The 16,471-nt window shown below is 46.3% G+C and overlaps 1 protein-coding gene across 1 annotated transcript; it reads right to left on the reverse strand.

Moving 5' to 3' along the window:
- Positions 1 to 1,081: 1,081 nt before the first annotated feature.
- FAM83A (family with sequence similarity 83 member A) lies at positions 1,082 to 11,912 on the reverse strand (the record flags this gene model as incomplete). The annotated part of the gene is made up of 4 exons (XM_081919031.1): positions 1,082 to 2,406; positions 5,581 to 5,705; positions 8,572 to 8,739; positions 11,430 to 11,912. 4 exons carry the CDS (start codon positions 11,910 to 11,912, stop codon positions 1,857 to 1,859), a joined length of 1,326 nt encoding a protein of 441 aa, XP_081775157.1. The 3' UTR covers positions 1,082 to 1,856.
- Positions 11,913 to 16,471: the final 4,559 nt, after the last annotated feature.

Here is a 16,471-nt window from a genome sequence, read left to right on the forward strand (position 1 = left end):
CCTCCCCAATGTTTTTCCCCCCTCTCTAGCCCACAGAATAGATGAATACGTAGGGGCAGAAAATGCACCGTCTTCAGCCTAGGTTTTGCGTAAACAAGTCTTAATCCTGCAGCCCTAAGTGTATTCACCAGGAGTAGGACTTCTGAATAAAAAGGCATCTGATTGTATTTACAGTGATCTGGCCTAGTTCACACAGATGTCTAAAGAGGTGCTGAAACGTTTCTCTGGGTTACCAGAGCTGGGGGTGGCTGGGGCCTTTACAAAGCTAACATATTCAGGAGAGGACTAGGTTTAGAAGTCCCTGACAACTGGTTTAAAAAGGCGGATTATTATTATTTTTTAAATTAAACTGAGGAGCATTCGTTCATTTGATTCTTTCATCATTGATCTGAAGTGGTGCAGTCCATGAGCAGTTCTAAGATTTCATGTGTTCTCTGTGATTTGCATCCTACTCAGAGTAGACCCATAGAAAGTGGTGGGCACAACAAACTTGGATCCGTTAATTTTAAATAGCTCCGCTCTGAGTATAACTTAGTTGGATACAAACTTTAGACTTCAAGATTATTTTCAAATGCAATCTTAAGGTCTTGTATTCTTTCTCACACACACATGCACGGAGTTATTTGTGTGCGCACGAATTTGACCTGTACGCTGATCTTCAGGGTTTGGCAAGAACGAGGTCTACTCAGAGTTTTTTCTTAGGGTGCATTTCTTTCTCCACTAATGAATATGGAGTCTGTTTACATCTAACTGAATTCAGCGTTTGGTTTCACAAACTCCTCAAAATCATGAACTGCATACTCTTCCTGATCAGCTTTCTACTAAAGTGGTACCTCGGTTCTCAAACATAATCCATTCTGGAAGACCATTTGAGTTCGGAAATTGAGGCGCAAAGGGCTGTCTACAAATTCAATTGAAAAACACACAGCGGAAGCCGTTCGACTTCTGAGGCGCGTTCAAAAACAGAAGCATTTACTTCCGGGTCTTCAGCATTCGGGTTCCGAAACATTATCAACCCCCCTCCCCCGGATTTCCATTTCTAAGGCATCTAATGCAATGCTGTGATGTTTTCTCCTGGTGTTTAGCCACCCTAGAGATTGTCACTTTTCACCTTAAAGAAAAAAAAGACAACTGAGATTCTCAGCCTGTGGAAAGAGCAACCAGGTCACACTTTCGGGCTACTGTCTCGCCGTACTCAAACCATTCACGCTCATCGCGATGAAAAGACTGTGGGATGTAAACATCAGGTGCAGTCAAACACAACATTGCTAGAGTAGACATGAAGGTTGTCTCAGTCCTCCAGATGGATCTTCCTGCTCTCCAGGACTGAGACGAAACTTCCTATGTGTAATTTGAGTTGGGCGTGGCCTCTCCTGAAGTAGAAAGAACCAGAACCACAGGCTGGCGACCATCTTGTCTCCATCAATGCCATCTTAACAACAGCTAAGATGCACCCTTAGCTCCAGTCCAAGAGATGAAAAGGGGAGCTTTCTCCCATAAGGAGATAGTCACCACATTTAAACTATGTTCTAACCTTTTAAGTCTGCCTTCTGGGAACCTTTGTGTGAACAGATGATTACTTCTGAGTAAACATTTTATACTTTACCAAAGACTCTGTAGCGTCTTATTTTAGGAGGGATTAAACAGGGAAAATACCAGGAAATATTTACAGAGACTCTAGCGAGTCTGAGCAAGCTATCTGCTGTGCGTGTGTTTAAAAAAAAGGGGGAATGTTAACTCTGCTGATTTTGTTGAACTTGTAAAGACAAATTGGGATAGGATACCTTAGACAATATATCCTCCCCTGCATTCCTAAACATTCCCACAAAGATGGCAAACCCCTGGCCCCAGTCAAGTCATCCAATCAGCTTGGCATTGTGAAGGCACCTCCAGACTGGGTTCATCTGTGCCCTTTTGACATCCTCTTGCCTCATCCTCATAGGCCTGTAGATGTTGACTTTGTTGTAAAGGACCGCCGGCGAGTCGCTGATGTATTGCCGGTGGTAGTAGTTGACCTGGATACCGTTTGGCTGTGGGTTCATGTAGGTGGTGTAACCGTGGAAAGAATGGACCCTGCTGAGAGGCGACGGAGACGCCGGGTGGTTGCTGCGGACAGGAGCCTTGGGAGGCTGCCTGCTTCGCGAGCCGCTGTGGTTCGACGGGCAGCTGAAGGGGTCAGACGGGGTGCGGAGGCTGCCCTGGTTGCTGCTGTTGGTGAGGCTGCCTTGGGTGGCCGCCGTGCTCTTGTTGAGAAGGAAGAGGGACGTGTGCGACGGAGGTCTCAACCCGGCCACAGGCTTGGATAGGGCGTAGAGGTGCCGGAACTCCTCGTCGAACAGCTCCACCACTTGGCCCGTGAACTTGGAGAGGAAGTTGCGGTGAACTTGGCCGCACAACCACGTGAAGCTGGGAGGCAAGAGGAGGTGGGTGGTTGGGTGCAAAGCGGGGGAAAGATGGGGAAAATATCCAGGTTAACAACTTGGAAAGGCATAATAATTATTATTATTTATACCCCGCTCATCTGGCTGGGTTTCCCCAGCCACTCTGGGCAGCTCCCAACAGAATATTAAAAACATGATAAAACATCAAACATTAAAAATTCCCTAAACAGGGCTGCCTTCAGATGTCTTCTAAAAGTCAGATACAGTCATACCTCTTGTTGCGTCCGTTTCATGTTACGTTCTTTCAGGTTACGTCCCACAGCGACCCGGAAGTACTGGAAAGGGTTACTTCCAGGTTTCACCGCTCGTACATGCGCAGAGCACAAAATGACATAATGCACATGCACAGAAGTGGCGAATGGCAACCCGCACATGTGCAGATGCGCCGCTGCGGGTTGCATTCTTTTCATGTTGTCAACGGGCCTCTGGAACGGATCCTGTTCTCAACCAGAGGTACCACTGTAGTTGTTTATTCCTTGAGATTTGATGGGAGGGCGTTCCACAGGGCGGGCACCACTACCAAGAAGGACCTCCGCTTGGCTCCCTGTAACCTCACTTCTCGCAGTGAGGGAACAGCCAGAAGGCCCTCAGAGCTGGACCTCAGTGTCTGGGCTGAATGGTGGGGGTGGAGAAGCTCCTTCAGGTATACTGGGCCGAGGTCATTTAGGGTTCTACAGGTCAATACCAACACTTTAGGGTGGCGCTGTGGGTTAAACCACAGAGCCTAGGGCTTGCCGATCTGAAGGTTGGCGGTTCGAATCCCCACGACGGGGTGAGCTCCTGTTGCTCCTGTTGCTCAGTCCCTGCTCCTGCCAACCTAGCAGTTCAAAAGCACATCAGTGCAAGTAGATAAACAGGTACCGCTCTGGTGGGAAGGTAAATGGCATTTCCGTGGACTGCTCTGGTTCGCCAGAAGCGACTTAGTCATGCTGGCCACATGACCCGGAACCTGTACGCCAGCTCCCTCGGCCAATAGAGCAAGATGAGCGCCACAACCCCAGAGTCGGCCACGACTGGACCTAATGGTCAGGGGTCCCTTTACCTTACCAACACTTTAATGGTCAGCACCAACACATAGCCACTTCTACACATAACTCAAGGGACTGATGTGGACTTAAGAACGTAAGCCCATCTAGTTCAGCATTCTACCCTCACCGTGGCCAACCAGATGCCTGTAGGAAAGCAGTCAAGTCATAGACTCATAGATTTGGGAGGGACCACGAGGTTCATCTTGTCCAACCCACTGAAATGCAGGAATTTTTTGCCCAAGGCGAGGCTTGAACCCACGTCCCTGAGATCAAGAGTCTCGTGCTCTACTGGTTGAGCTAGCCCAGGCTATATAAGAAAAAGTGTTTTGACTTGCAATTTTACTAAAGAAGTTCCATGTGTCCAGGTTTTCTTCTTGTTGAGCAACTGGGTGGAAAATGGCTTGCATGGGTTTATAAAAGTTGCTTTCTTTACCCCCTCTGCAAGTAAAACTGGCTAGAATTGCAAGGGATCTGGAATATCCCCAAGTGCTTGAGGGGTTTTATCCCGCCTGCTTCCCATCCCCTAACTGGCTCTGCCCATTCTTAACCAAAGGAGGAAAATCCCGATTTCAGCTTGTTTTCTTACTGTCACCAGCTGTTTTTCAACATGCACCGTTTGGGGGCTTGAGGGGAGATTTTAGGTTTCTGCATAATTTAGCTTTGCATAGCTAAAACACAGGCAGGTGTGCCAGATATTGCCTAATGCCGCATATCAATGTCATGACGAGGCAGGTGCATTTGTGTGTGTTTGTAAGAAAATTAATTGGGTGTGAAGATCTCTTCTAGCCCAAAGCTAGCATAGTTCTGTTTAAAGTTGGTTTCTGGGGAAAAGAAGAACCAGCATAAGGCGGGACTTGGTTTTGGAGAGTACACCTCTAAATCACGCTCCTCAATCCCCTATGGTTGCAAGCAGTGACTATTATTATTATTATTATTATTGGTGCTCACTGGTACAGGGTACCAGTACCTCTCTCATTTTTATCAATATATGAGTACTGGCACTGCATTATTATTTTACCCCCAAAAAGCAGTGATTGCAAAAGTTCAGGCACAAACAATGACACCTGTATGAAGGCTGTCGGAACACTGGGTTAACTGTTCAAATTTAATACTGTATGATGTTAAACAGCATCTTAAAAAGCAGAGGCATCACCTTGCCGACAAAAGTCCGTATAGTTAAAGCTATGGTTTTCCCAGTAGTGATGTATGAAAGTGAAAGCTGGACCATAAAGAAGGCTGATCACCGAAGAATTGATGCTTTTGAATTATGGTGCTGGAGGAGACTCTGGAGAGTCCCATGGACTGCAAGAAGATCAAACCTCTCCATACTGAAGGAAATCAACCCTGAGTGCTCACTGGAAGGACAGATCCTGAAGCTGAGACTCCAATACTTTGGCCACCTCATGAGAAGAGAAGACTCCCTGGAAAAGACCCTGATGTTGGGAAAGATGGAGGGCACAAGGAGAAGGGGATGGCAGAGGACAAGATGGTTGGATAGTGTTCTCAAAGCTACCAGCATGAGTTTGACCAAACTGCGGGAGGCAGTGGAAGACAGAAGTGCCTGGCGTGCTCTGGTCCATGGGGTCACAAAGAGTTGGACACGACTAAACGACTAAACAACGTGTTAAACTTGTCTTTGTGCTGTTGCATTTAGGAATATGATGGGGCTACTTGTTTGATATAGCATATGCTTTTTGGTGGGGGCTCTCCTGAAAGGTTGCCCATGAAGTGGACTGAAAACTGTTGTCATGATTAAAATGCATCTTGTAACTTCAAACATTATTTTAGTAAGTTGGCAACCCAAATACGCAGAAGCACTCGGGCCAACTTGTGCATTTGGCAGCCTAGTAAGTTAATGTTTATTAGAGATATTTATGCCTGTGATATAGTCACATAGAAGATCCTTTTTTTAAAAAAATGTATATAGCAGCAAGGGAGGCGTAGTAGCCTGGCAGCAGTTGCTGCTGCTCATCTGCTTAAATTGTTCCTCTCACCAGCCAAGCGGCGCAAATGAACTGTCAAGTTATTTTTCCTACAAGCTTCAGCGCAGACGACAGCTGTGAGCACAACCCTATTGCAATGGGGTGAATGGATGTAGCAGGTGAGCTTACCTGTACGATCCAGACAGAACGTATCTCCAGTCAGAGATGATGAATTTTTCTTGGATTTGCCCGGAGAATTTTCGACCCGATTTGGCACAGTAAACCTCCCCTGTGACGCTCCGCACGGAAATATTCTGGGAAGTTATCAAAGAATGCTACAAGTTAATCACAATCTCTTGGCCTGGCCTACCACACAGGGTTGTTGTGTGGTTAAAATGATGCAAAGCCATCAACTCCTTGGAGGAAAATATTGACATATAAAATATTAATGGTTATTGTGCATCTCACGAATCAGACTAAAGTCCACAAAAACTTATGCATTTTTTTAAAAAGATTGTTAAGGTGCCACAAGATTCTTGGTTGGTTTTGCTGCAAAAGGACTAGAGTGTCTGTTTCTCTGGAAGCTGTTATTAATTGTTTTTCATTAATTATTTGTGCTCTTCTATAGTTACTTGTAAATAATACCAGTTGCATTCTGATGCACTTCTGAGTTCCACTAGAAACCTGCCCCATTCCGGCCAGAGAATTACGAAAGTATGTGGAGCCCTCAGATATTTTCCAAATTGCTTTCCCAGTTGCCTCTGCTACCTCACTACCGTCCATCTCCCCAACAAATCTGACATTCCTTCAGGTGTACGAAGGTGAAATTCCAGCTCCCGACGCTTTATCCTTCAAGTGGGATATGCAGCAAAACGTCGGGTCATCCCAGGTTTCGGCACATATATGATGGGTTTGTAATATAAGGTAAAGGTAAAGGGACCCCTGACCATTAGGTCCAGTCATGGCCGACTGGGGTTGTGGCGCTCATCTCGCCTTATTGGCCGAGGGAGCCGGCGTGCAGCTTCCGGGTCATGTGGCCAGCATGACTAAGCCACTTCTGGCGAACCAGAGCAGTGCACGGAAATGCCGTTTACCGTCCCGCCGGAGCAGTACCTATTTATCTACTTGCACTGGAGTGCTTTCAAACTGCTAGGTTGGCAGGAGCAGGGACTGAGCAACGAGAGCTCACCCCATTGCGGGGGATTCGAACCACCGACCTTCTGATCGGCAAGTCCTAGGCTCTGTGGTTTAACCCACAGCGCCACCCGTGTCCCTAATATAAGGTACAAGCATCTAATATGAAGCTTGACAGTTGCAGGCTGGAAATCTCTCCGTATGGCCCACTTCTGCCATAAAGTATGCACTTGAACTCATCTATTGCTCTCTCCCATCGATCTGCTTTCCAAGCTCCTCCTCAAGGGTTTGTTTCTCCCCCATGTTAAGCACAAGTAGGTTTACAGAATATTGCTGATGCAGATTTTAGGGCTTGATCTATTCACTAGCCAAATTCCCTGACATATTATCTCCTTGCTCCTACAAAAACAGACAACCCAAGAGCTGACGGTTTGCCATCCTTTAATCCAGGCGTGGTTTACTCCCAAGGCCCACCCAACCCAGCAATTGTGCCAATAATCCAAAAACTGGAGGGGGGGAGCCATGTATCTTTATTGCCCCCTCCTAGTCAGCAGATGGGTCGCTCGATGAGCAGCAGTTGATCTGGGCAGCCTCGTGTCCTGTTTGTTTCTGCGTGGCATGTTTTGTGCCAAGGTCCACACCTGCTTTGGGTCACACCCACTGTGGGTATGTTCCTTCAGCTCTGAGGGTTGGCCAAGGGTGAACCGCAGCCCTTCAGCCGAAGGAAGATTAGACAGCATTGTGATGATCCCATCAAAAGAATCTGCTACCTTGAATTGGCCACGTCATCAGATATAGGACCAGCCCTAACTACAACCAGATACCCAGAGGAAGACTATAAGCAGGACCAGAGCTCAAGAGGGTTTTCCCCTCCTGTGGTTTCCATCAGCTGATGATCAGAAGTGTACTGTCTCATGACTGGCTGATGGGCACTAGCTTGGATAGCATAGTTCTGTTTTAAAGTTAGTTTCTGGGGGAAACAGAACTAGCATAAGGCAGGACTTTGGTTTTGGTGAGTACACCTTCAAGAAGTGTACTGTCTCTGACAGCAGAGGCAGAACAAAGCCATGTCAGTATCTAGCCACCAGAGTTGGCAACCACCGATAGTCTCAGGGCAGATCTGCACCATACCTTTAAAGCACATAAAGGTAAAGGGACCCCTGATCATTAGGTCCAGTCTTGGCCGACTCTGGGGTTGCGGAGCACATATCGCTTTATTGGCCGAGGGAGCTGGCGTACAGCTTCCGGGTCATGTGGCCAGCATGACTAAGCCGCTTCTGGCGAACCAGAGCATCGCACGGAAACACCGTTTACCTTCCCGCCGGAACGGTACCTATTTATCTACGTGCACTTGACGTGCTTTCGAACTGCTAGGTGGGTAGGAGCTGGGACCGAGCAACGGGAGCTCACCCCGTCGCAGGGATTCGAACCGCCAACCTTCTGATCGGCAAGTCCTAGGCTCTGTGGTTTAACCCACAGCGCCACCCGCGTCCCTTTTAAAGCACATAGAATTGTTGAATTGGAAGGAACCTCAAGGATCATCTAGTCCAACTCCCTGCAATGCAGGAATCTCAACCAAAGCATCTCCGCCAGGTAGACATCCAACCTCCGTCAAAAAACCTCCGATGAAGTCCACAACCTACTGAGGGAGTCCGTTCGACTGTCAAACAACTCTTACTGTCAGAAATGTTTGCCAGCACATAGCAACCCCCAGAGAATCCTGGGAACTGCAGTTTGCTAAGGGTGCTGGGAATTGTAGTTCTGTGAGGGGGAAACTGTGGTTCCCAGGGTTATTTGGCTTTAAACATGTGTTTTTAAAAGCATGGTGTGGATCTGCACTGATTCTCCGTGAATTGGAGGAAAATAAGTCCTCTTTTAAAGACATCTAAGCTGGCGGCCGTCAGAAAATAATGAGGGCGAGGTTTACCCCCCCCCCACTCCTTTACTTAAAACAAGCTAAGCCAAGACAACACACATGCACCAAAACAACCTTTCTATCACTGTGTTTTGATTCAAGCTGGTTGATTCAAGAGACTGCAATAGTACCTTGAAGTGACCTTCGGCCACATGGAGCTTGTCGCACATTTCGGTGAAGAGCTTTAGGTTGCTGTGGTCGAGCAGCAGGTAGACAAACACTCTCCGCTTGTTTGCGGCTTCCAAGACGTCGCAGAATATCTCGGTGTCAGTGAACACATCCATCAGGATAGCCAGGACCTGGGATGGGGTCCAGAAGGAGGAAGGGAGGGAGGAAGATGAAGGCCAAGCCGAAATACACTCTGAGGACCTGGGAACATCGTACCTGCCAAGCAGACAGTACAGTGGTACCTTGGTTCTGGAAGTCCGTTCCAAAACCAAAGCGTTCCAAAGCCAAGGCGTGCTTTCCCATAGAAAGTAATGCAAAATCAATTTTACTATCTAACAAGACCATTCATAAAATGAAAGCAATAAGCAATGTACTGCAGTCACACAAGCAATCAATCAGTAGCTGAACTGGGTTCCGCATATTCACACAAGAGAAGAGCCGCAAAAACAAAAACGTAAATTAAATAAATAAGCAAAAAACAGACAGATCTCAGGGTAACACTCAAAATGGAAGTGTGACACTGAGATCGGAAGCATAACACTCAAAACAAGAGCACACTCGGCTTTCAGAAAAAGTTTGCAAACCGGAACACTTATTTCTGGGTTTGCAATGTTTGGATTCCAAGTTGTTTGAGAACCAAGGCATTTGAGAACCAAGGTACCACTGTATTTATTCAGAACTTGCTGAGCATTCAAAGCAAGCTTTAACTCAGCCATCCTCCCAGCAGCCCTGCAAAGTAGGTCAATATTGTAAGTCCAAGTCCCTGCGGATTGCGTTCTGCTTAAATCGCAGAGGCCAGAGATGGCAAAGGATCGTCCCTCTCTTTTTCCATCCGTATGGGTGCCTCAGTAAACTCAAAGAAGCACACGAAACCAAGACCCATGGCTTGAATGGGTATCATAAAGCACATTCTAGGCACTGTAGGGTCTTCTGGGAGCTGTAACTCTGTGATGTGATCTACAGCTCCCATAATTATTGGACAGAAATAATGGGCTCCAAATAATGTACTTCAAAGGTATCATGTGTATTCTCTGCAAAACGACCGTCTCCTGGGAATCCTTGCAAAATGCTGGAGTAGAGAATGCTCTCCCCACCGCCTTTCTAGCTAGCTCCTGAAAAGGCAAATACCAGGTCCTTCCCTGCCAAAAGGAAGCTCTGTATTCATTCAGGTTAAAATGTAAGAGGAGATAACCATAAATCTGAAAGCAAGATTTCCCCAAATATTATTGTCATCTGTCCCCTCCTGCCACATATTAAGCAAGGAAGGCTAGGGACTTTGCTGCTTCCATGCAAACGGAGCACACCGGAGTTCAGAGGTAGAGCATATGCTTTGCAGCTGAAGGTCCCAGATTCAACCCCCAACATCTCTAGGTACAGCTGGGACCATCCCATCCCTTAAACCCTGCATAGCTGCTGTCCGTCAATGTAGACAATGATTCAGTTTAAGGTTCTTCCTATATACAATACAATAATCTTTATTGTCATTGTCCCATACAGAACAACGAAATTGAAAAATCTACATCAGACATTCAAAAACCAACAGGCCTGCTATTCCAGCTATCCTAGCCTGGTTAACCCCCTAAAAATTCTGATACCCCATAATTAAGTACAATATACAGTGGTACCTCGGGTTACATATGCTTCAGGTTACAAACTCTGTTAACCCAGAAATAGTGCTTCAGGTTAAGCACTTTGCTTCAGGATGAGAACAGAAATCGTGCTCCGGCGGCGGCGCAGCAGCAGGAGGCCCCATTAGCTAAAGTGGTGCTTCAGGTTAAGAACAGTTTCAGGTTAAGAATGGACCTCCGGAACGAATTAAGTACTTAACCCGAGGTACCACTGTACTCCCATAGAGCATAGCTGTCAACGTTTCCCTTTTTAAAAGGGAAATTCCCTTATTCCAAATACGATTCATCGCAAGAAAAGGGAAAAGTTGACAGCTATGCCATAGAGACTACCTTACACTGCGTTTAAAACCAAAATCGCATTTGGATAGAAACTGTTTCTCAGGTGGCTAGTCCTAGTCTTTATAACCCAGTACCTTCTTCCAAAAGGCAGAAGCTGAAAGAGATCATTTCCAGCGTGCGCACTATCTCTGCAGCTTTCTTATGACACCTGGAAGCATAGGTGGGAAGAGTGCACCCAATTATTCTCTCCGCAGTCTTTACAACCTTGGACAGCATTGTTTTTCCCCTGACCATGCAGCTCCCAAACCACACACACAGAACATAAGTTAATATCCCAAATGACCTGCAGCATTGCAGAGGTACAATGCCCACTGTGCTGCTGACATGTTGCGCTCATAAAAATCATTGAATTGCAGAGTTGGAAGGGACCCCAAGGGTCATCTAGTCCAACCCCCTGCAATACAGGAATCTTTCACCCAACCTGGGGCTCAAACCCACAGCTCTGATATTAAGAGTCTCGTGCTCTACCGACTGAGCTATCTGCCATCCTTTTCACCACATCAGAAACCATACAATAGCTCTGGACTCTGGCACAGCTTCTGGCTTATTTATTATTATTTCGTTTGGCTCATTTAATGTTTTATTATTCCATTCCTATCCCACCTTTCCTCCAAGATGGCGTACATGGCTCTCCCTTTCTCCATATCATCTTCCCAACAACCCTACCAGACAGCTTGGGCTTAGAGTTGGTGGCTAGCCCAAGGTCACCCAGTGAGCTTCACAGCTTGAGTGCACCTTTGAACCCGGGTCTCCTTGCCTGACCCACCACAGCCCTTGAGCCTTGCCTCTCCGGGCCTAGCCTGCCTGCATATTGAAGCTCGCCCATTTGCCCACCCAAATCCCATCTGCCATACCTGACTGGTCTTGTTGATACAGCGGCGTATGAGGTCCCGGATATTGCTGTTCTTATCCGTCTGGAAATACACTGTGGCGCTGGACTTCTCCTTCAGGTAGGGCTTCTCGGACGCACTCCATGTGTGGAGAAGAGCTGGTTCGCTGCTCTCTGAGACGAGAGGGAAGTACGTCCCTGACTGGAGGGACCTGGTGTCATTATTCTGCCTCGGCCCGGCTTCGCCATCGGGGTGCGTGTCGCTGGCGTAGTAAGGCTCCCTCGCGTTCCTCTTGATGTACTGAGCTTCCACTGTGGACAAGAAGTCCACTTCTCCTTCTTCGTCCAAGGCCTTGAGATAAGACTGGAGCCCACCATCTAAGAGGGCGTCCGTGGCCAGCCGGACACTTTCGTTGTGACTGAAATCCAGTTTTGCCAACCGGAAGGACCAGTTTTTGACGTCCTCCAGCCGCCTCCGGATCTTGCCCATGTGTCTTGATCGATTCATGGTTCTTCACTAGGCCCATGCGCTCGAACAGAGGGCTGGATCCGGTCTGGCCTGGCGTGGTACTGACTTAGGCAAACAACAACAACAACACACCACTTGCACGCTGCGTAGGGTCCCACATCCAACACCTGGAGGTGCCGGATTGCAAACTCTCTTTTGTCAAGAGCATAATTTGTTAGCGAAGAAACCCACAAACCCTCAGCGCCTAAGGCGAATTGTCCTAACCACCTCTCTTCTCGATTCCACAGTGCGGGTGTTTCTCTAAAGAGAAGGAGTCGAGCAAGCTTAGCAGATGCACTTCGGTAACAATTATGCTCCAGGTGTCCCAAGCTGATGAGTTTGCTCATCTAAGAAAGCTACACCTTCTCCTCAGGGCCAAAGAAAGTGGGTGGTGGGTGGACCAAGAAAGAAAGGAGGGGGGAAAACCACAACCCACCAGATGCTCATTATCCAATTATGATTTCATCAACTGATTTCCTTTTCTCCTGTCATTCAGTCAGGCAAGGCAAGGCAGAGCTCAGGCGGAAGCAGAAGCAGCATTTCTGAATAACATTGGAATAGCTCAGTCTTGACAGACACCTACAGATTTAAAGAGGTGCGGTGCAGGTCATGTTTAGTCCAGCTCCCTTGCAAGATGTCCACAGCTAGAGAATCACCAAGAGATGTGGAAACTTGTTTCCTGAAAAGACCACTCACTGCCTTCTTGATTCATCCAGTGCTTGCCAAACAGGTGCTCCTCAGATGTGTTGGACCATAACAGCTCGTTTAGTCTGCATAACCAATTGCCAGGGATCCAACAGCAACATCATCCAAAATATCTGGAGGGCAACAGTTTGGGGACGGCCAGACTAAATCACCGAAGGTTGCAAGTTTATTCCACACATACCCATGTCTGCATAAAAGCTTGGTATTAAGGTTACAGGGGATCTGGTTTGATTTGATTTTTTAAACAAGGTTATACCACATGGAAGGGACGCGGGTGGCGCTGTGGGTTAAACCACAGAGCCTAGGACTTGCCGATCAGAAGGTCGGCGGTTCGAATCCCCGCAACAGGGTGAGCTCCCGTTGCTCGGTCCCCGCTCCTGCCAACCTAGCAGTTTGAAAGCACGTCAAAGTGCAAGTAGATAAACAGGTACCGCTCTGGTGGGAAGGTAAACGGCGTTTCCGTGCACTGCTCTGGTTCACCAGAAGCAGCTTAGTCATGCTGGCCACATGACCCGGAAGCTGTACGCCGCCTCCCTCAGCCAATAAAGCGAGATGAGCGCCACAACCCCAGAGTCGTCTACGACTGGACCTAATGGTCAGGGGTCCCTTTACCTTTATTTTTATACCATATGGAGGGATAAAACTATAGGAAAATGTGTCTATTCTCTAATGAAGAGCATTTATGTTTGACATATGTCAGTAGTTTATTGTTATTGTAATTAATAGCAACGCTGGGCTGGGTTGGGCTTGCTGGGTCACAACTTGAGCAGGCCAGTTTTAAACAGGAAAGGCATTTAGCAATTCTAATTATCACAGCCTGCTGTAAACCGTTGAGCATAAAGTCCCAGTGCAGAAGTGTATGTGAGGAGCAATATACAAAGATCCTTTCCCTGCCATTTTCAATCATGCACCAGCCTTTAAGGTCCAGTTCGTTAACTTGACATTAACGAACCACAGTTTTGCCCTCAACATCTGCTTGCAGCTGCACCAGGAACAACAACAAAAAGCAATTAGCCAGCAACCTGCTAAGGGCAATTACATGGGAGAGAGTCATTTGGCATCATTAACTGGACGGGTAAATAGCGGCCTGTCGGCTCGTATCAGACCAGCTGAAATGTGAAAATGTATGACATATGCCTAAATTACTGGGGCCTTTTCTTGTTCGGTCTTTTAAAATGCTTTTGTATTATGCAGGCTGTATTATCATGCATTGCTCAGCAATGAAAAGCCGTAAGTAGATTTGAATTTCTAGGTGTGCTCCCCCCCCATTTCCTACACCTAAGAGGAGCCTGGAAGGCAAATATTCAAATGCTAAATATTTTCCCAGCATGGAAAGGCAGGGGTGGAAATGTTTTGCCTGTTCAACTGCTGTCTGTAATGCAGCTGTTGAAGGAAAGCCTAGAGGCTCTGTCTGTGATAAATACATAAAAATGCTTCGAAGGTTGCACACCTATTGGAAAAAAGACATGAGACTAGAAAGCTGCTTTGTTAGCAAATGCTTCCCCCCACCCAGCTGCATAGAAAAGGGAATTTTGTACTGAAGAAGAACGAAAAGTTGGGTGTGTGGAAATGGTCAGCAATAGTACAATGCTACCTTAGTTTCAGTACAACATCAATACAGCATAAATAATACAGAATAATTAATAAATCAGAGACATCACCTTGCCAAAAAAGGTCTCTATAGTTAAAGCTATGGTTTTCCCAGTAGTGATGTATGGAAGTGAGAGCTGGACCATAAAGAAGGCTGATCGCCGAAGAATTGATGCTTTTGAGTTATGGTGCTGGAGGAGACTCTTGAGAGTCCCATGGATTGCAAGAAGATCAAACCTATCCATTCTGAAGGAAATCAGCCCTGACTGCTCACTGGAAGGACAGATCCTGAAGCTGAGGCTCCAATACTTTGGCCACCACATGAGAAGAGAAGACTCCCTGGGAAAGACCCTGATGTTGGGAAAGATGGAGGGCACAAGGAGAAGGGGACGACAGAGGACGAGATGGTTGGACAGTGTTCTCGAAGCTACCAGCATGAGTTTGACCAAACTGCGGGAGGCAGTGGAAGACAGGGGTGCCTGGGGTCACAAAGAGTGGGACACAACTAAACAACAACAACAGCATGCTCCTTTGCAGATCTGCCTGATCTGGAACTATTTTTGCTAAGCAACGATTTGGAGCAGCAAGGAATTGGCAGCTCTTTTGCAACATAATACATTTGTTTATTTCAGGGCCATCCTTTTAGTTTTGCATTTTATTTTATCTGAAACCAGTGGGGGAGAGAGAGAGGGTATTGGGCTGGGAAGGGAGAGAGCCCTACTCTTTGTAGCTTGCAAAGATCAGTACTGTAGCTGCAAACCTCATTGTCTCCGCCCCCTCCCCACCTTACAGGGCAGGAAGGATCAGCTGACGTCGAGGGTGTTTCCCCGTTTCACATGGAGCTTTGCCTAAACACCGCTCCGAGCGCCTCGTTAGCGCAGTAGGCAGCGCGTCAGTCTCATAATCTGAAGGTCGTGAGTTCGAGCCTCACACGGGGCAAAGGCGGCACTTTTTTCTGAACCCTTAAAAAAAACACAAAACCCCAACCCTTGCAACGCTTTCGTTGCAGCACTTTGCCCCCCGAATTTCCTTTTCTAGGGTTGCCCGTGAAGCTCCTCGCCTGCATCAAAACTGACCTAGATTGCACGGTATCCAAACTACAGGGGCGGAAATCCAAGCAAACTGCTTGGACGGTTTTGCGAGAGCATGTCTTTTTTTCAATCGTTTATTTAATCAGCTTGCATTGGGTTGGATCCCTGCGGGCCGGATCCTGGGCACGTGCAAGGAAGAAGTAAATCCCACTGAGTTCAACGGGACTCCCCAGAAAGTTATTCATTATGGAGGATGCATTTAAAATTGAAGTTTGCAGCACCTCTGCTTACTTCCGAGTAGACATGTGCAGGATCCTCTTGCAATATGTCAGCCGCTTTATGCATGCTCACTCAAAAGCAGGGTGGATTTGATTTAAATCAAATCGATTTAAATCACTAGTCAGTAAGACTTGATTTAAATCATTATTATTTTTTACAGAAAGACTCCTTATAATCTTAATTTTTACAACCAGATGAAGGTTTCATTTTTGGAATAATAAATTTTCAGAGTCGTTTTTACAGTTATATCAAAAATTATTGATTTGGTTATGCTATTAGAAATACATACAGATAATTATGAAATTATGGTGAGGTTTAATAAGTTAACTGTTTATATTTGGACAACTTTTCTGCTGTATTGGAAGGAGAAAGATAATCATTTCACTAATAACAGTTAGAACAATTTATTTAACTAAAACAGTAACATTATAGCATATGTATCCATGTTTGTTAACTGATGTGGTGAAACAATTTTTTAAAAGGTTTTTTTTAAAAAAACCTTAGACTGAATTGGCACACACGAAAAACTTAAAACAAATCCTTATTTACTGACGAATAGCCTTTGGACTATAATGTAACTTAAATAGAAAATGATCTTTAGGAAGATTTCCCCTCCAAAAACATTTTATTTTAAAAATCCAAATATATATATATATAAATTTATTTGCTTTCGTAAATTTATTTTTATCCACCCTGCTCAAAAGTAAGCCCCATGCATCTGATGAGTAAGAACCCTGCTGCTTCCTAGGTGAATTGGATACCGCCTTCTTTTGCTTTGGAGAGAATTCAGCATAATTTAAAATGCCACACTGCCCACGGTTTAAGCACCCAGTGCTCATCAGTCCTTCAGACAAGCAGCTCCTAAACTTTTCTCATTCACCTTCCACACACCCTTGCACCTACACTCTCAAAACACAAAACCAAGTCATACATTTAGGAATTCCCCCTCCCCTG

This window comes from Podarcis melisellensis (assembly GCF_964234715.1).
Source record: "Podarcis melisellensis genome assembly, chromosome: 7".
In the NCBI taxonomy this organism is placed as follows: domain Eukaryota; kingdom Metazoa; phylum Chordata; class Lepidosauria; order Squamata; family Lacertidae; genus Podarcis; species Podarcis melisellensis.